The 19,850-nt window shown below is 38.8% G+C and overlaps 2 protein-coding genes across 3 annotated transcripts; both read left to right on the forward strand.

Moving 5' to 3' along the window:
- The first annotated feature begins 2,980 nt into the window (after positions 1-2,980).
- LOC125879574 (suppressor of SWI4 1 homolog) lies at positions 2,981-13,858 on the forward strand. The gene is given in 13 exon segments (XM_049561525.1): positions 2,981-3,164; positions 3,453-3,623; positions 4,294-4,395; positions 4,507-4,557; positions 4,746-4,916; positions 5,133-5,209; positions 5,474-5,581; positions 5,714-5,837; positions 7,284-7,362; positions 7,538-7,549; positions 7,551-7,715; positions 7,803-8,259; positions 12,745-13,858. Coding segments are annotated over 13 exon segments (2,484 nt in total). The 5' UTR covers positions 2,981-3,149; the 3' UTR covers positions 13,697-13,858.
- A 1,820-nt stretch (positions 13,859-15,678) lies between these two features.
- On the forward strand, positions 15,679-19,500 carry eif3g (eukaryotic translation initiation factor 3, subunit G). 2 transcript variants are annotated; one of them, XM_049562142.1, is made up of 10 exons: positions 15,679-15,797; positions 15,887-15,933; positions 16,557-16,645; positions 17,545-17,604; positions 17,816-17,920; positions 18,044-18,239; positions 18,366-18,482; positions 18,589-18,725; positions 19,203-19,309; positions 19,389-19,500. In XM_049562142.1, the coding sequence occupies exons 1-10, from the start codon at positions 15,775-15,777 to the stop codon at positions 19,402-19,404; spliced, it is 897 nt and encodes a 298-aa protein (XP_049418099.1). In that variant the 5' UTR covers positions 15,679-15,774; the 3' UTR covers positions 19,405-19,500. The 2 variants fall into 2 exon arrangements, with proteins under 2 accessions (XP_049418099.1, XP_049418100.1); XM_049562143.1 differs by having other exon boundaries at positions 15,680-15,797; positions 18,366-18,476.
- Positions 19,501-19,850: the final 350 nt, after the last annotated feature.

The following is a 19,850-nucleotide window of genomic DNA, read 5'->3' on the forward strand; positions in this document are numbered from 1 at the left end:
CTGAAAATAATGAAAAAATACCCAGAGCCTGAGGTGATGTCCCCAAATTTCTTGTTTTGTCCGACTTACAGTCCAAAAAAAATCATCATACATGACAAAGACAATCATCAAATTTCCACATTAGAGAGGCTAGAAAGAGAAAATGCTCTGCCTTTATACTAGGAAAAAAAAAAAATCAAATGATAGTAGCGGATTAGTTTTCTGTTGATTTATGAATTAACTATCTGTAGTTTGATCCATGATCTCCCTGCTAGTGTGCCCAACTTTACAGCAGAAATAAACACGTTTACAGGCTGGTACAAACTGTACGTACTCCTATTCAATGCACATTTGTGTGTATGTGTATGCTTGTGAGTTTGTGTGTCAGCATGTGTTCACCTGTTTTATGTATTACATCATTTGTGGACATGTGTGTGGGTGTGTGTATGTATTGTATATGTGTATATGTTCTGGTACTTGTTTGGGGGAGTTAACATGCTAATGGCAAGTCTAAATTGGTGGCCAGAGGGAGGCTTAGCAATGACTACATGACCCCCAGATATGTATATATCTAGGTTATATCTCTAACCTGCCTACAGTTTGGTGCAGCAGTACCACTCTGTAAAAATATACAACAAGTAAAAGTCCTACATTCAAATGTTTACTGAGGTAAAAATACAGCAAAACTGACTTGTATCTCTTCGGGCCCCTTTCAGAGTTTTGTATTAGAAAATATGTCATAATCTTATTAGTGAAACATTAACATTTAAGCAGCATTTTAATGTCGCTGTTGCTGTCAAATATTTATAATTGGGGGAAAAAGTACAGTATTTGCAGGTACAAAGTATCCTAAAATGGAAATGTACCTCAGAATTGTGCTTGTAGGTTCAAATTAAAGTTCATTCATTAAAATGCAGCAGTGTAGCCCAAGTGAAGTATGACACCTGGCCTCACTTTCATGGTTGATCAGACATGTTGGCACAAGCTTGCAATTTCTTTTTTTAACTTTAATTTGCTTGAGTGATACTACATCAGACATTACATTAACTTATAGAGCACTGCAGTGTCTGCTTTCTGCTGTAAAAATAATAATAATAACAAATGAATAATGAAAAATTTGAAGCATTAAATGTTGTGAGGTGGATGATTCCAGTTTGTTGCACCGATGGTCACAACCAGTTAATTTCAGCATCATGTAGTTTTTGACCTGTAATCTTCTGTCACAACTGTTTAGCGTTTCCATGTCAACCTCGTGTTACACCATATTCTGCGGCCAGTGTTGTCAGTAAACACTTTGAAATAATATCTTTGATGTCGCAACAGTTGTTCCATGTTGCATCCTGCTACTGACAGCACTGCAGAGCTGTCAAAGATCCCTCAATGATGGGGTGGAGGTGTCACACCTAAAATTAAATTCTCTTTTGTGGTTTCAAAGCAGCTGGTTGTGTTGCACTGCTGCCATCATCTGAAGCTATAATTACATCTTGTGATTTCAATTCCTCCTGTAATCTAAAATAAAACAGTTTCCGGTTTTGTTAGAGTTCTCTCTCTGCTCTCTATTGATACCCTTGAATAATGTTTCTATATAACTCTCTTTCCCACTCATTAACTACACCTTTTAGTAATTTTTCTTAAGTTTAATAATTGAAAATGTCACACTTAATATAAATTAACATACTGTACAGGCTAATTCACTGACCAACAATGGGTGGAAAGTGTTACATGTGCAGCATTGCTCTTGAAGATGTCTCTTCCCCTTTTTGATGTTACAGTATTCACTGTTATCAATTAGTCAGGAGGACATCTTTGGTTTTAAGTGTCTGCTTTGTGACTTCCTCCAGGCGAGTTGGAGATGAAGGTGTTACCCTCTAGTGGTCACACTGTGGAACTGCATCGACAAAATGGTGCAGACTAAAACACTCGTTCACTTGAAGATATTACATAGATATCATCCCTGCAATACATTATTACATAAATTTAAAGCAGGTATTTCTCCGATATGTTCTTCAAAACACAGAGTGAGTCTATGTCTCACTTATTCTATCAGTGTTTTTACTCTCAAGAATTCTGGGTTGAAGTTTCTCTGTTGATTTATCGAAATAGATCGACACCAATTTTAGAAGATATGGTCTTGTTTCTGAATTGTAATACAGGCTCCCAGTCTGCTAACAATGCACTCAAGCTTGTACATCTTGTTAGCAAATATCACATCCATAAGATTACACCAAATATCCATCTGTTTTTTGCTAAACTACAATATCTCTTTGAACTTTCTAAAATAACAAAGAACAAGAAAGCTATTGAAAACTCTCATATAATCAGGGAAATTATATTTAGTAAAACAAACAAGATGTGGGCCTATTATGTCCAAGTTCACATATCATAAACGTATAATTCTAAGTTGTCTGTTGTAGTTTTGGTAGCTATATGTTTGATGTTGTTGCAATCATTTTTTTTATATTATAACATGAAATATGCATCTGTACAATGTAATGTGATGTTTTAATTGATTATTACAAATAAATTAATTGATTTAAAAAACAACCAAAAAAGCTAACTGAAACAGTCATGACTGAACAAATCAAATAAAAAAAGTGCATTTTTCTACGGTGGTTAAAATTTTTACAGTTCCATGTTCTTTAGTTGGAGAAAATACAAATTAAAAAAGTTAAAAAAAAAATCAAAAGAATAAATACTACTCTTTATTAATGTTTTGTGCCATGTAATTATAAGTTGAACCATTTTTATGTGTTGCACATAGGTTTTACTGTGTACAACACACTCCAGCAATACTGTTCGTCACCATTATCAAGCCACTGAAGAAAATTTGAATTTAAATGTTAAATTCTAACGTTTAAAATATATGTAGCTTACACACCTTATATAATCTACTGTAAATTTCACTGAAGAGTGAGCGGCACCAGCTCAAACACGTGGACCACCTTTGCTAGGAACTATTAGAAGACGTGTGAGCAGCACGGATGTGTTAGTGTGTGACACACGGCGGTGGAACCATGTGGAAGTCGTCGCGTTGACGTCGTAGATGAACGTGCTGTAGATTTTACAGTTATTATGGGTGTATTTTGTTGGGTAGCATACAGATAGTGTAGCGTTAGTTGATGTTTTTAATGTTGACGAAGTTAGCGTGCTCTTCGTCTCGCTGAATAATAATGGGGAAATCAAAGGTAAGTGTTGGCCTGTGCTAGCTAGTTAACGTTAGCCTGCAGTGACGAGTTAGCCTCATGTGAAGTTAAAACTAGTATTATAGAAGTTGGTCTGTTGTGAAAATGCAAAGTATAATATATAAAAAACGTGAAGTTTAAATGCAATGAGGTGACTAGTAGAGCTAGCTGAATTGTAAGATCCTATAGCTAACGTTAGCTAGCATTTTTGTTACGTTAACTTTGACTTGGCTCTGTCCAGTGTCTTTTTCTTTTGTCGTGATTATTAATATGTGGATATCATGCTCTCAGACAAAGAACCAGAAGAAAGCCCGACTAACAGCTAACCATGTGGCCGAGGAGACGTATGGGTCCATCCCGCACTCCTTCGTGTTTCACCGGGGTCAGGTTGGGAAAAACGTGGGTCAGCTCATCGTGGACATGCGGAGGGTCATGGAGCCTTTCACTGCAGAGTCTCTGAAGGTAAGACTAAAAGCTGGAGCAGCTGTCTTCAGCACAGATCTGACTGTATTCACATGCAAGCAACTGCTGGGTGATGCCATGTGCTTTGTGGAGTCCTCCAGTTGCTTTAAATGGCATCACAGGTGTAGCTGCATGGTCAATATGGGCTTTATTACAATTTTTTGTATGTATTGAGGTTTTCCTGAAGTAATGTAATATGAAGATGAATACTGCAGCTTTATATACATATTTATGTACACTCTTGAGGTGCCCTCGGCAAGGCACCAAACCCCCAGCTGCTTGGGGTGTCTGTGCAAGGCAGCCTCTGTCACTCTGACATCTCTGTTCAATGCATTTATAGGAGCTGTTTGTGCATGTGTGTGTATTTCAGACATAAAGTATATCATCTTTTTCTTCCTTTATCTCCTTTAAATAGTATGCTATATTTTATTCTTTACTTTAGCTTGTATCCCTCTATATTCTTGTATCTTTATATATAAACTCTCTTTTTTTGTTTCTGCCTGTGTGATTTTATCAATAATGTTTCTGTATTTTATGCATGTTTAAATTTCACTGCTGGAGGGAGTGTGTGACCTTTTCAATAGCAACCACAATAAATCGGTTTGAACTTGATGAAAGCATCTTTGCCATATCATGTTGTTTAACACCGTGCTTTTTTTGTCTGTTTCAGGTCAGGAAAAAGAACGTGCTGAAAGACTTTGTGGCCATCGCAGGACCACTGGGAGTGACACACTTCATGATCTTCAGCAAGACTCCCAGCTCTATCAACATGGTAAGATCACATCACACTATTAGCTTGTAGCTCCTCTGTACTGGAGGACTTTCCAGTTTTGCCACATAAAGCCTGTACTTCCACCCAACCCCACATTTCTTGTGCTTTCAGAGACTTGCTCGACTTCCCAAAGGTCCCACACTTCATTTCAGGGTACTCAAGGTAATTACATGAACTCATACATAAGACACATGAACAATAGACGGGCTCAAATGATGAAGTTTTAATATTTGACTGTCAGTGATTTTTTTCAAAGTAAACGCACTGATGTGCCCAAACTCCTAAAGTCATTTTAACTCCTAAGTTTCTTCCCTCTCTTATAAGGACTCTTTGAACTTTGTTTCTTTCAGTACTGTCTTGTCAAAGATGTAGTTTCATCTCTGAAGAAACACAGGATGCACGAGCAGCAGTTCACACATCATCCGCTACTCATCCTTAATAACTTTGGATCTGATGGCATGCATATTAAACTCATGGCAACCATGTTTCAGAACATGTTTCCTTCCATTAATGTGCACAAGGTACGTTATTCCAGCTGAATATTGTATTAGTGTCACTTTGGGTGACTCAAGATTCAAAGCCCTGTCGACATGATGAACGTATAGTCTTCTGAGATTTCCTTTGAAGATTTATTAAAAGTAAACGCTTTCTGATTTCTGAATCTTTGAGTCATTCCGCACTGTAAAAGTTCAACCCTGAGTTCAAGCCCAAAAAATAAGGATATTGTTGTTTTCCAGGTGAGCCTCAACAACATCAAGAGGTGTGTGCTGCTGAATTACAACCCAGAGACCCAGGAGATTGAATTCCGGCACTAGTAAGTGATATTTTGCCATTAACATTAAATTATTGTTTTCTCAGTCTTGGCACGTGTGTGTGCACACCTGCACTCTTGGTTGTAGCTGCTCTGACAGAGTACAGAGATGTTGGGCTCAGATGATGATACATTTGTAACTTGACTGTTCAGTGATGCATGTTCAAAGTAAACGCACTGATGGGCCTCCACACAGTTACCAGTGGTCTTTTTTATTTATTGAGTAAACGTCACACTGACCCACATGATCACGTTCCCAACCTGCAGCAGCCTGAAGGTCGTCCCTGTGGGCATGAGCCGCGGAGTCAAGAAGCTGATGCAGGAGAAATTCCCCAACATGAGCAAGTTTGAGGATATCAGCGAGCTGATGATGAAGTAAGGTTCTTGTGAAGGTGCAATTCTTTAAGTCCTTGGCGCTTGGCTTGTTGATTATCTGTAGCTGTTGTTCTAACGTGCAGAATTGATAATGCAATCTGAACTGTTTGGTGTTTTCCCTACAACTCTCAGGGGGGCGAACCTTTCAGAGAGTGAAGCAGAGCAGGACGGGGAGCACAACATAACTGAGCTACCACAGGTCTACTCTGGCCGAGGCAACATGGCGTCCCAGCAGAGTGCTGTCCGTTTGACCGAGGTGAGCGTGCTGAGCAATATAACAGTTTAGGAGTGGGAATCACGGAGTAACTTATGATACTGTCACAATAGGTTGCCCATGATAACGATTGATTACGATACAACGATCCTGCGATATGTAATATATATTTCAAGACAGTCATCTGCGATACATCACAACGTGCGTGACAGAAGAAGAATAAATAATCCTAAAAAGACAAAAAATCAAGAATTATGTATTTGTTCATTGCATTGTGGTCTCAGTTTCACATATTTTGGTAACTGAGATAAAACAAAGGACTAAAAAAGTGCAGTCTTAGCTAGGTCCTCCTTGACACAGCTAAGACCCAATTTCTGTTCTTGAATTTAACACTTTAAAGTTTCTTTAAATATTTAAGTTGGCCTACTTTTCCAAATCCTTATGTTGCTTTTAAAATTTCCACTTGAATCACCGCTCACATTGACATAAATTAGATCCACTTTACAGCACATACTTAAAAAGAAACAGTCGCTTTTACAGCTGGTTCGCCTGTTCCTCCCATTATTTCCTTTTTCCTAAACAGTTTCTTCTTCACTGCAAGTTTGTTAACTTCTGTTTAGGGACACGTTGCCTATTTTCAACCAGCTCTGTATCATATCGTGTGTAGTATGTGTAAATGAACTGTGATAAACTTCCCCTCATCTTACCAGTGCTAAGATCTCCCTGCTACAGGCTGTACTTACACATCTTCGTAATATCCGCCACCCATGCCGCCACCAAGGATAGTGTAGAAGTGTATCTCGCTCTCTTGAACTCTGATCAAAGATAAAACTAAGCACTGCTGTTTGAATATAAACTAAGATCATGTTACCGCACTGCCTATTTCTCACCTAGAATGTTTTCAAGAAACATATTTAAGTGCACTGTTTAACTGTACATATGAAACATATTTTACCTTATCCTTTGATTGTAATAGCAGATCGTTTGTTACCAGCCGGCCGCCAATGTGTCACACAGACAAGTTCACATTACGTCACTGACCAGCAGGACCATTTATTGTTATGCTGTGGCGCTCTGTATTTTGGTAGATGAAGGTTTTCTGCCTTGTGAGCAAAAGTAAATCCCTCAGCCCTTTTGCTCTGGTCATATAACTCCCATTTCAAAAGTATGTGCATCTCTGTACTGCTTAGTCTGGGGAAAGATCGTCTTCCCAGTGGAAAATTACATCTTTAACCCTCATTCATTTGAATAATGCCACCATGAGGACTCATGAAATACTGACTCTTGTCAGATTGGCAGGGGAATCTGTTTGGAGTACCTGCATGCTTAAGTAATGTATTGATATCTGGCGCCAGTGTATCGATAACATATTGCAAGAGGAAGTAATAAGATATATTCTTGTACTGATGTTTTGTCCAGGCCCGTTAATGGTTGAAAACAATATGATGATGCTTGAATGTCACCTGAATTGTTGCATTTTGTCCTCAGATTGGTCCTCGCATGACTCTGCAGCTGATGAAGATCCAGGAAGGCATGGGAGAGGGGAACGTCATTTACCACACCATGAGTGAGTGCACTGTGTTCTTACTCATTTATCTCTCTGATGATATGGAGTACTATATGAAAAATTGGTATGATTTCTATGAGATGATAAAGGTAATGTGGTCTTGTAAATTACATTTGATCCTTCTGTACTGTCTTTTTTTAATTAATGGGAAGTTATTATGTACTATGTTTGCAAGTCTCCAAGACCGAGGAAAAAGAGCCTGGAAGGCATTAAAAGGAAACGTGCTGAAGCTGAGGCTGAAGAGGACAGTGAGGTGGAGGATCCTGGCGCACAGGATGATCAGGCAGCTGCTGTTGAATCTGATGATGAGGTGGAGTACTACAGACAGGCTGTAGGAGAGGAGCCAGATGAAGGTGAATATAGTTAGTGTGCTATAAACCATTTGCTCTCGGGTCTTTTTTTTAATTCATCTATTGACCAAGAATTTTTCTTCTGTGCAGACATGTTCCCCAGTGCCAAGAAGAGGCACGGCTCAGACAGAAATCACGGACCTGCCAAGAAAAGAAAGCTGTCACCTGGTAAATCATTTAAAAAAGACAGAGATGCTAAGTCACCCAAGAGAAACAGTCCAGGAGGACAGCACAGAGACAAAACAGGAAAAGGATGGAAGAAATCAGGGGATGGGGAGAAACCATTTGGAAAGAAAATGAAACCTGGAGGAAAGGCGTTTGGAGCAAATAAATCTGGTGATCGGGAGAAGAAATTTGGTGGAAAGAAGAAATTCGAAGGGAACAAAACATTTGGTGGAAAGAAGAAATTCGAAGGGAACAAAACGTTTGGCGGAAAGAAAAATAAGGACAAATCTTTCCAATCTAAAGGTCCGAAGGGCAGTCAGGCCTTCAAGAAGAAAGGTGCGGGAGCAAAGCAAGGCTTCAAACAGAGGAAGGGAAAAGGCTGAACCTTTCTTTTGTTGCTTCTGGACTTGGACGTTAAATGTGTTATGTGCGACCACCAAATGGCAGCAAACTTCCAGTTGCCATCAGTGTCTCAGCAGTGAGTGATGGTTGTTTGTGAGACAGTTTATTGCTGAAAATCAGCAGATGAAAACATAAATGATATATTTTTCACACTGTGTGAGTTTATATTAAAAGCGTACTTGTTCAATAAAGTGTTAAAAAAATTAAATTTACAATGTAGTGGATGATTCTAGTGAGCCAGTCAGTTGTTTAGCATGGGATAATTTCAGGGTGTCCTATATCTTTTCCAGTGGCGCTCCCAGAAATGTTATTTATAGGAGTGGCCTGATGGGACCACTGAAAATCTTGGTGGCACACCAAAACCAAAAGTGAAAACTGAATTTCATGAATTCAATTTTGCCATTTTAGTAGACTATATAGGCTAGTTGAAAACTATCCGATGTGAGTAGACTAATACCGGCACAGTTAACAATTTGAGTTCCACAACAATCCTGCTTTATTATGTATCTGTATATGCCTCAGGTAATTCATTATTCTTCAAATAGTCTGATTGCCCTTTTCTTAAAAAAAGACTAACATATAGCTTGTATTTTAAGGAGTAAATTGATTGCAAGGAACAAAGCATTAACCAGGAACAAATCTCAAGTTTAGAGGAAACTTGTGGGTACCCATAGAACTCATTTTCTTTCAGATATGATGAGGTGAGAGTTCAAAGGACCCCGTTGAAAATGGCCTTGCCTGTTTTTTCCTCGCCACAATTTAGCCAAACTTTGGAGCTTTATTAGCCTCCTTCCCGACAAATTATGCAGACATGGTTAACACCAATGGATGTCTTATGTTGTCTTCTTTCACAAGATACCACTACCTAGTTAGAAAAAATGAGTGTGCCACAGATTCATTTCCACCAAAAACTTTAGGTATAGTACCTTTAGAACCAAAAGTAACCCCTGCGGCATGTACCTAGACCCTGGATCAGTTTGGTGTTTCCACCACAGACAGTACTCTTAAATGTGGGCAGGCTCTGTTGTTACTCACTGTTTCATCCAGTACTCTCTTTCCCTTTAAGCCAGTGATACAGAGAGACATCTGCACCTTTTTTATCGTCCACACAACAGGAAAGCACGCTGACATTTTCAGAACAAAAAAAGAACTGGCTGGGTTTGTGCATTGAGTTCTTGTCAGGCAAGAGCAGGGGTTTAGTATTGCCGGACCACACCAGAGTGACGCTCTGACATTTTTGTTATGAGATTAGGCTAAAATATATGCAGTTCACATGATCCAGACAAAATCAATACATATTTTTAAATGCTTGTACTCATTACTAAAAGTGTATGTCATCCAAGAGACGATAAGAACAAATGGACTGGTCAAAGTTGTCGTATTGAAATTTAAGGTGTGTCTGTGAATTCACATCGTCAAACTCAAGCACTGAGTAACATTACAAGAAGCAAAACTAGCCACAACTCAGCATTAAGCAAGAGTGACTGTTCTCCATTGACCAATCAATGGATTGCAGTGATTGCACCTTTTAGTACCAATCAGTGTGTGAGGTACCTCAACAGAGGTGACGAAAATTGGCTACAGAACTGAACTGAAGTGAACCGGACTGCTTAGTGGAAATGCCACTTAAAAGACAGTTATATCGACCTCCAATTTTTGCCAGGGGTGGGGTAGGAAATTGTACCAGAGGAACCATGTTCCCCCCCTTGGGGGTGCCAGTGAACTTTGCTTTTCTTTAAGACAAGGACCAGCAAAGACTTCTGGTTTTTCTCATTCAGCTCTTCAACTCTGGAGTTACTTGCAGAGACACACTGAGACTTCACTATGGAATTTTAAGAATGTGCCTGGCAGGTATGCATCTCACTTAACTTGAACTTTCTGGTCACCTATTTAGTTGGAGCCCCTCTGGAGAGACCGCACCTATGACATTTAGGTTTGTCTTGCTGATGTTCCTGAGCTGTTTTTCACCAATGACTCCATCCAAGGATTAAACTGTGAGTAGCAATGAGACATTTCTTGGATCAGTGATCAGGTAACATTGAACAATACGGCATGAAATACATAGGGTTATTTTTTATCTTTTCTAAGACTAACACTCAGGGAGAGTCGAAGCATCTGAAGCATTTTCTCTGTTGTTTTTACTTAAATATAATGCAGAGTAAGTGGTCATGTCAAGAACTTGCAAAACGGCAACTTGGCTTGAAATGTATCTTCATCATTTTTACTGTAAATTTCTTTGACAAGGATATTGTATAAACATGTGTCTACTAGCCTTCAACACAGTTATATTATGGGTTAGTGTTTATTTTAAATTTGTTCTCATCTCATCAAATGTTTCCAGAGGCCTCAGCAGCACTATAGGCTTGAGAGACATTAAAAAAGACGGCTTATGGCTACGTCTTAGGGGAAATGCGACTAAACCACAAGCTTAAAGGATGTGGCTGAGGAATAAAGATAACATAAACTTTGTTTGTCAAACTGCAATATGATTTTCCAGTTAGCATGAATCCAAAAAGCAGGTTTAAATGAGTATAATCATACTTGAGACCAGGGGTGGATAGCACACTTTTTACCCTCTACTGTTTATCTCTTTTATCTTAGAATACAATAACCAGCAACAAATTAAATTTAAAGGCCTCAACTACAAATTCATGTACACAAATGTTCTCTAAAGTGAGGTGACTTGTGATTAAAGTCATATTGTGCATTTGTGCCAACCAGACTCATCACAGGGTTGGTTGGCACTCTGTTAAAATGCTGTATGCCTATTTACAAAAATGACAGAACCAGAAAACATGAACATTTAATAGAATATCTGCTCATTTCTACAGCCAAACACATTTAAGCAATTCATCTATGCTTCGTCACATTTGCTGTTGACCTTTGAAAATAAAAGTCTAACATATAAATAAGAACAATATACATTTTAATCTTTTGGAACAGTTCTTAATCTCTCAAAATATCCCAACAAAATAAATAATAAAATTCTCATGTGACATTCACATGTGCCCACCAACCCTGCTCAGAATAGACCTGATTTCTATGTCTGTTACCCCAAAAGTCAAACTCAGTATCTATCTATCTGTCTTAACACAGTAGTAAGTTTAGTCCAAAGACTACTGTTTTACTTTTAATGCTACAGAACATTTCAGTTACGCTTTTGTTTCTGTGACTTTCAAAGCACCAGAAAAATAGCCACGTGTTTGCGTGTGAACTACAGATAATCAAACTAAATTTTGCAGGAGTTTGCTGGTAGTTCATCTACATTTATATTTGCAGACTGATTTAAGTAATTGCTTTTTTGGACTGCTTTTGTGTAAATATTTAAACTACAAATAACTCAATTAAAGGGAGGATTTTTATTTTTACTTTACCATTGCTTCTCTATTGTAATTTCTCAGCCCTGCAAAACCAAAGATGACATCTGAGGCACTTTCCCATGAATAGTACGGTATTTTATTTAGTTGTATGACCTGTGAACAAGTTGACACTTTTTGCAATAAACTCATTTGAGTGGCCATTTATGCTGGCATGGGACTTTTTTATATTATATTTTGTCATAATTTACCCTTTTGAACTGCATTTTCTAAGAAGCTTTAAATAACAGAACTATATTTTTCCTCCTAGTTTAGTTCTGCTTTTTCAAATGTTTACCTAATTGGCAGCTCTCAAAGCTATGGGTTTCAGTAGCTTCCCCAGTGCTGATGCCAGCCAACTCCAGTCTCCCATAAATTTGAGGTCCTTGTGAAATGGGGGATATCATGTCTCCTGTGCATGTACAGCAATGTCTGGCAGTTTGTCTTTTGATTGAGATAAGGAGACTTGCATGGTGCCATGCATGCTCTGAAGTGTCTAATAGTACTTTCTGATAAGCTTCAGTAACACCCTTGTCCTGACATGATCAAAATATGACTAAGCAGGAGCATTTTAATCAGTTTTAACACTAAGACTGCAGTCTGTTTATCACCAGTTTGCTTTGCAAATGAAATGCCATGGGTGTCAGCATAGTTTTGCTTCTTCAAATTGCGTAAATGCACAGAGGCCGAGAGAGGAAGTGACTCTAGGGTTTATAAAAGCTCTTCAAGTCCCACTCACTTTTGTTGTCCAAGATGATTGGGATGGTAAAAGAGCTTTTCGCGCTTTCTTTACAGATATCACACAGGACATGAAATTTCAGGTTGCAAGCTTCTTCACAGCACTGACCACTGTACACCTGCCTTTCAGTAAGTGAACGTTGATATTTAAATTTCTGCTTTTCTAAGTATCAAATTAAGTCTCTATCATTTTTACTTAAAAAAAAGTAATATTTTATTAAAAGAACTTCTCATACTTAACCACAGTAATCAAAGATGTTCCTTATTTAAATCTGAACAAAATGACTTTTATTCAAATTGAATGAAATAACATACTTTAAATTACAGATATTGGACAGTACAGACTGTGTGAAAGCAGTTTGATAACTTAGTCCTTCAGCTGAAAGCAAGATGAAGCCCCCATTCACCTGTGAGAAGTTTCAAATAGCCCTGCTGCCCTCAATGTATGGAGTTGAGTTCGTCCTGGCCCTGGCAGGAAACCTGTTTGCCCTGTGGCTGCTTGTGGTCAGAGAGAGAAGAAACTGGCACACAGGGGTTGTCCTGTCTTGTAACCTGGCCATAAGTGACCTGCTGTATGTCCTGACCCTGCCTTTGCTGATTGTCTACTACTCACTGGAGAAACACTGGGTGTTTGGTGACGCCATGTGCAAAATTGAGAGGTTCCTTTTCACCTGCAACCTGTATGTGAGCATCTTCTTCATCATGGCGATAAGCGTGAACCGATGTGTGGCCCTCGCGTGTCCCTTCTTCACCCGATCCTATGTGAAGCCTGCCCACGCCAAGGCCGTCAGTGTCATCATCTGGATCATCGTAGGAGTCATTTCCTGCCCTGTGTTGAAATTTGCTTCAGTTTGCCCTGACATGAACAATACCAAGACTCTGTGTGTGTCGGTCTGTCACACAGCTCATGGGGATGAGAACACTCACTTAACTTACAAATTGTTTCTTGCTGTGTTTGGGTGTCTTGTTCCTTTCCTGGTTACTTTGGTGGCTTACTGTGTGGTGATTTCGGTGGTGTGGAAAAATGCCAGTATAACCCCACTGGAGAAACGCAAGGTTGCCCTGTTGGTCTCATCAGTGCTCGTGCTGTATGCCATTTCCTTTGTGCCTTACCACATTTTCCAGAGCTATGACTTCTATCGGAGAATCGCCGATCGCGACAATACCTGTACCGTCTACCGTATGTACCAGATTTCAAAGGGACTGGCAACCCTGAACATGTGTATCCATCCAATCCTTTACATGGCTTTGTTTGACAGTATAAGAGTAGCTTGTTGTGGGAAGAGCCCAGAGGACAACAACAGGGGCTCACTGAGGAAGTAGAGCTGCTGCTTGTCAGCTTTCCTTTGAGGATCATCATTATTTCATGCTGTAAAACTTTGGCTAATTTCAACTCTCTAGTTTGTTTTTTTTTCTTGTCGTGTCTTGACTTGTTTTGCTTTATTTCTGAAAGTTATTGTTCTACTAACTTTGAAACATTATCATCTACAGTATAATAAAGATATTTTTCTGTAAATGTGCCTGATTTTAATTTTGATTATCCTCACTCTGATTCACTTCCTGTCTTCACCATGTGAGGAAGCAAAGTGAGACGGGAGTATTTTCTATCTTCTGACCATGTTTTGATTATGATTCAAAATGCACAACAGCATAGTTGGTGTGTAAACGCAGACATTTTGCTTCGTTGCAGATGTATCTTCACAGTCAAAAAAAATAAATAAAATATATATATATACACACACACATATATGACAGTGAGGACTGTGTAACAGCACAAATTTAATTAGGCTAGATTTAATGAGACGCAAAAAAATCGAATTGACATAAGATGATTTAAGCCAGTTCTCTCTGAGGAAGCAGTTTTAATATTTTTAGTGAAGCAATGTTGATTTGCAACTTCCTGGTCACAGGTTATGTAAGGACACGAGCAGTTTTATTTGAAAGATGACCGGTGAAAGCAATGCACAAGAAAAAAAAGGCGTGAATAACAGAAAGACAACAATGAGGATAATAATGCTAAAAAATTTGCAGCAGAATTAGTTATACTTTATCTCCCTAAAAAGTAACACTGTGCTTGAAACCCACAAACCTCTGATTGCTTTTTTTTCCCCTTTTCCCATAAATTGATAAGAAAAACTGTTGGTTTTAGCTGGATGTATGCGCCACCACTTTTTATCTCTATCATCCTATATCAGACACTCAAGGTCTATAATATTTTCCATTTAACATTTTCATCAAAACACAAAGCAAAAATGTTATTTATAATTTCATATTTCAACCGTAGTGGAAGAAGTACGTTGGTATTTTACTAGAATAAGAATAAAGATACGGAGAAAGTGGAGTGGAGAAAGGTTCTGTTACAATTAAAAGTCATGCACTCACAATTTTACTTACATTTAAGTACAGGAGTATTAACATCAAAATATACTCACAGTACAAAAAGTAAAAGTACTCATGCCCTATCTTGGGAAATGTATATTATATTAGACGATCATAATTATTTATGCATTAATGTGTGCATCATTTAGATCAGTGGTGTCAAACATATGGCCTGTGGGCCAGAATCAGCCCACTAAAGGGTCCAATCCGGCCCACTAGATGACTAGACTTAGGTTTCCGGAGCAAGTAAAACAATGCATTGCCTATACTTCATGTAAAATTCTGCTTCAGAGGTTTTTCCACCTAGATCTTATTGTGACCATGTTTAAATATGTTGAACACTGTGCAATATATTGTCAGCCAGCAGCTCCAGTTCAAAAGAATCTGTAATGTAATGTCTCGATAAATGCACATGTAATGACAGTGAGAAGTAGACTGACTGAATGTGGAAAATCTGATGCATACTGTTGAAACTGCACTTATTTTCTTATGACATCTCAGGTAGTTCATCTGTTTCGTAAAAGGATGGACATCTACAGAATCAGATCAAATTTGGCTGTATGTGGCTCAGGAAAAGGAGTTTGACACCCCTGATTTAGATGTTGCAGCCAGTAAAAGTGAGGCGTATTATCATCATTTTACTGTAGGCTATATACATTTAAAATCTTTATCTATAATAACACATCATAATTTATCTTTTAATGATATTGTGTATTGTAAATCTGATCTGCAAAGTACCTAGTAACTAAAGGTAGGCCTTTTACATAAATGAAAGCTACAATATTTCCTTCTGAACTGTAGTATAAGTATAAAATAGCAGAAAAGGTAACAGAATTACCTCCCACCAGTAAAATCAGTGGTAGAAACTACAGAGAATACAGGACTCTTATTGTGAAGGTAAAAGTTAAACTAACGCGATGCTTTTATTGCGGAGTGTAGTACCGGAAGTGAGTGCATTGGCGGCTCGACTCGGCTCGCACTGCTCCACTCTTTACGGTCCTGAAGCTAAGCTAGCTGAGAGGATGCCGTCGATTGAATACGACGAGTGAGTGTTTTTTGAAACATTCATTATATTCTGCTTGTGTTATTGGTCTTTTATTGATCTTATATTGCTTATCAATCTCTCCCCTCCAGCTCCAAGCCCAGCTGGGCCGACCAAGTCGAGGAGGAAGGAGATGAAGGTAAAGAGTTAGTTAGCATGGTTAGCTAATGCTAGCACGTCTCTTGTAGTCTGGTGCCCGGGAGAAGAGGCCGGCTAGGCGGATTCCACTTCCACGTGGTGGTCGGGCTTAATGCTGGAGACAACATATGTTATTATCTGTGATGTTTTTGACATTTAATATTTGAAAAGTTTGAGTAACTGTCATAAATTGACGGTTAATTATGAAATGTAACCGACAATATGTTATGCTGTGGCCTGTGAACAGTGACGTACTCAGTGTCATCCACCGGTAACGTTAAGATAGCTAAACGTTAGCAAGCTAGCAGTGGTACTGTCTTTACGTGGACATAAACGGAATAATATCTGTTAACTAAATGGTTATGTCAGAATGTGAATATGTTTGTCTTCACTAATGTTCAAACTGCAATTTGCATGTAGAGTGATTCCTGGAGTATTCAGAGCTGCAGATCAAGAGATGATGAGATGACACTGGCAATTGCTAGTGTTGACAGTGCAGCATAGCAAAGTGTTGAAAGTTCATTAGCCATTATTTTATATCAGATCGGCACAATAACAAGTCAAGAGAGTAGGAAATACCGTTTCTTTTCCTAAGTCTAACTTGTCTAAATATTCATTTGTCAGGCACATTACCATCTCCCAAGGAAACCATCAAAGGAAACATAAAAACCATCACAGAATATAAAATAGATGAGGACGGAAAGAAGTTCAAGGTGAGTTGAGTTTTACTAAGGTTTGTTTTGCATCTATGAAGGTTGTTCACAGTGCTGGTTTGTATATGGCAGCTCTTACACAGGTTATGAAATAATCTTTAATTGTACTTTAACCCACGCAATGAGACCAACACTGAGATAAAAAGACATTTATCTTTAAAACATCAGGACTATTAGTAAATCTAATGCATATTTTTTCTTTTTTGATTTAGGTACGTAATGATATCTTAACAAACTACAACCCACTGTCATTTGGCTTGTAAAACCTCAAAACTACATACAGACAAATGCATCTTATATTCATTGGTCTGTATATTTTAGGTCTTCTGTCTGTCTTGAAATTAATTTACTAGATTTGGAACGAGTAATCGATTAGTTGGCAACTGTTAACCATCAACTCGATAATCAGTTTGAGGACATTTTTAAGGAATTAAAAGATTCCAGGTTATTAAATGACAGTGTTTTCTGGTTTCTTTATTTCTCTGTGACAGCGAACTGAACATCTTTTGGTTGGGGGAAAAAAAGACATTTGAGGATTTCATCTTGGGCTTTGGGAAAGACTGATTGGCCTTTTATATTTTTTACCATTTTCTGACATCTTATTGACCCAACAACTAAACGATTAATTGACATAATAATTAACAGATTAATTAACTATGAAATTGTTAGGCACAGCCCTAATTTTCATTGATAACCAAAACCACCAAAAGAAACCCTCGAGGTCACCGTACCAGCGCTCGTTAAAGCTTTGACTGTATGCTCGACTACATTTATACATTTATTACCACAGTAGTTTGTAAGTGCTATATGCTTGGACATTCTGACTACATTAAATAAAACATTTTACTTCTATGAAATAAAACTGAATTATGCATTTGCTACTTTTTTTTGTCCTCTAGATTGTGCGGACCTTCAAGATCGAGACAAGAAAAGCCTCAAAAGCTGTTGCCAGGAGAAAGGTCAGCGTTTGAATTTAATGTAGTTGCATTCACTTTGAAACAAAGACTTTGAGTAATGTCAGTTGTCTTGTATCATACTGTTTTAAATACTTTTAAGTGTCGCTGGAGTTTCGATGCCTTTGATTTATCCTGCTCCGCCATGCACCTTGGAAGTAGGTGAAGTTGTGCCAGAAGCCCTCGACCTGCTTATAACATTGTTCTCCTATTTCAGAACTGGAAAAAATTTGGCAACTCGGAGTATGATGCACCAGGGCCTAATGTTGCCACCACCACAGTCAGTGATGATGTCTTCATGACTTTCATCTCCAGCAAAGAGGTGAGGGTCTATTTTGACCTTTAGGGTTTTGTGCTGCTGCTCACTGATGTGTAGCTGTCCACATAATGCATGCAGAACGCTTTAATTGTTGTAAAACTAAGTACTTCATTTAACCTCTTGCAGGACCTGAATGCCCAAGACCAGGATGAAGATCCCATGAACAAACTGAAAGGACAGAAGATTGTGTCTTGCCGTATTTGCAAAGGCGACCATTGGACCACCCGCTGTCCGTACAAGGACACCCTGGGCCCTATGCAGAAGGAGCTGGCTGAACAGCTTGGGCTTTCTACTGGAGACAAGGACAAGCCTGCCGGCTCTGGTACCATCAGCGCACCATTTAAATAATCAAATTTTTATTTGTTTTTCCGCAACCCACTGTTTGACTTAGTGGATGGCCGTTCCTAAAATTCTGACTGGTGTGGCCTGTTTTTCTCTCTTTCATCAGCGGAGCCAGAGCCTGCACAGCCTGCGCAGAGCAAGACTGGGAAGTATGTGCCCCCGAGCCTGAGGGATGGAGGCACGCGTAGAGGAGAGTCCATGCAGCCCAACCGCAGAGGTGGGTGTACGTGTGTTCATCTACTTATTCGATGCATCTATTCTTTACCTGAGCAATTGTACAGCAGCAACATCATTGCCCAATGTAAACAGTATTTGTTTTCACCCGACAGCTGATGACAATGCCACTATTCGTGTGACCAATCTGTCTGAGGACACCCGCGAGACAGACTTGCAAGAGCTCTTCAGACCATTTGGCTCCATCTCGAGGATCTATCTGGCCAAGGACAAGAACACAGGACAGTCAAAGGTCAGTGCCCGTCTTACAAAGATCTGCATGTTTAATCTTTAAAACCTTAAAAACAAAAACTCAAAAGGCAAGGAGGTCATGTAGAATGAAATGATCAAAGCAGGTGTTTCAGCTTTTAGACTGTAGACATCATTTGTAATTCTTACACAAATGAAACAGGTGTTTTTTTTTTCTCAGCTACTTTTTGTATCTGTTAAGGCCCAGACACAATAAACCAAAACTAAAACATCACCTCATGTTGTCCGTGTCTTGGCCAAAAAGTTGCACTTGAACACATCGTAAAGACAACAGCCAACAGCCAACAGTCAGGCGGTGGTAATCTTTATTTGTCATTCAAGAAGAGAAACAGGGTAACAGACAGGATGGGTTGAAGATGCTAGTGAGCCAACAACGACACAACTCACAGTGTTCACCGCGCACTAGTGAACAAAATAATGTTGCAGTTGTCTCATCCATTAAATACCTTGTTCCCTGCAGGGATTCGCCTTCATCAGTTTCCACCGCCGGGAGGATGCAGCCAGAGCCATCGCAGGAGTGTCAGGATTTGGATACGACCATCTTATTCTCAATGTTGAATGGGCCAAGTAAGTTATCGTCACTTCCCTCTTGTGTTATTTCATGTTATTTATTCTTGCTGACAATCTTATTTCATTCTCTTTGCAGACCGTCAAACAACTGAGGAATCCATCAGAATATCTTCAAGGATGAAGCCAGATTTTATTGTTTTGGTAAAATATGGCTGTTACTTAAATAAAGAGAATCACAGCTGTCACAATTTCCTTGTTATTGCTTTCTTTTTGTTTGTGTAGTTTTTACATACCAGGGCAACTTTTATTCTGACTGAACCTTCGCTGCTTCTATGCAGTCATTGGCTTGATGCTATTTTGTCCCGTTATGATTAAGTGCCAACTGAGAACAGGTCGAAAGTGTAGTGTTTCATTTCGAGAAAGTCATGGATGGGCTATTTTTGCAGAAAAAAAATATAAAATCCACTATCATATCTGCTCAATGATTTGCAATATTATCCATTAATGGCATAATACAATCAGATATTGAAGACGTAGCCACATCGGCAAAGATGGCTAAATCTAGTTGGAAAAACCCAATGTGTGTATAATAGTGATA

Source organism: Epinephelus fuscoguttatus, linkage group LG19 (assembly GCF_011397635.1).
Source record: "Epinephelus fuscoguttatus linkage group LG19, E.fuscoguttatus.final_Chr_v1".
NCBI classification, from domain to species: Eukaryota; Metazoa; Chordata; class Actinopteri; order Perciformes; family Serranidae; genus Epinephelus; species Epinephelus fuscoguttatus.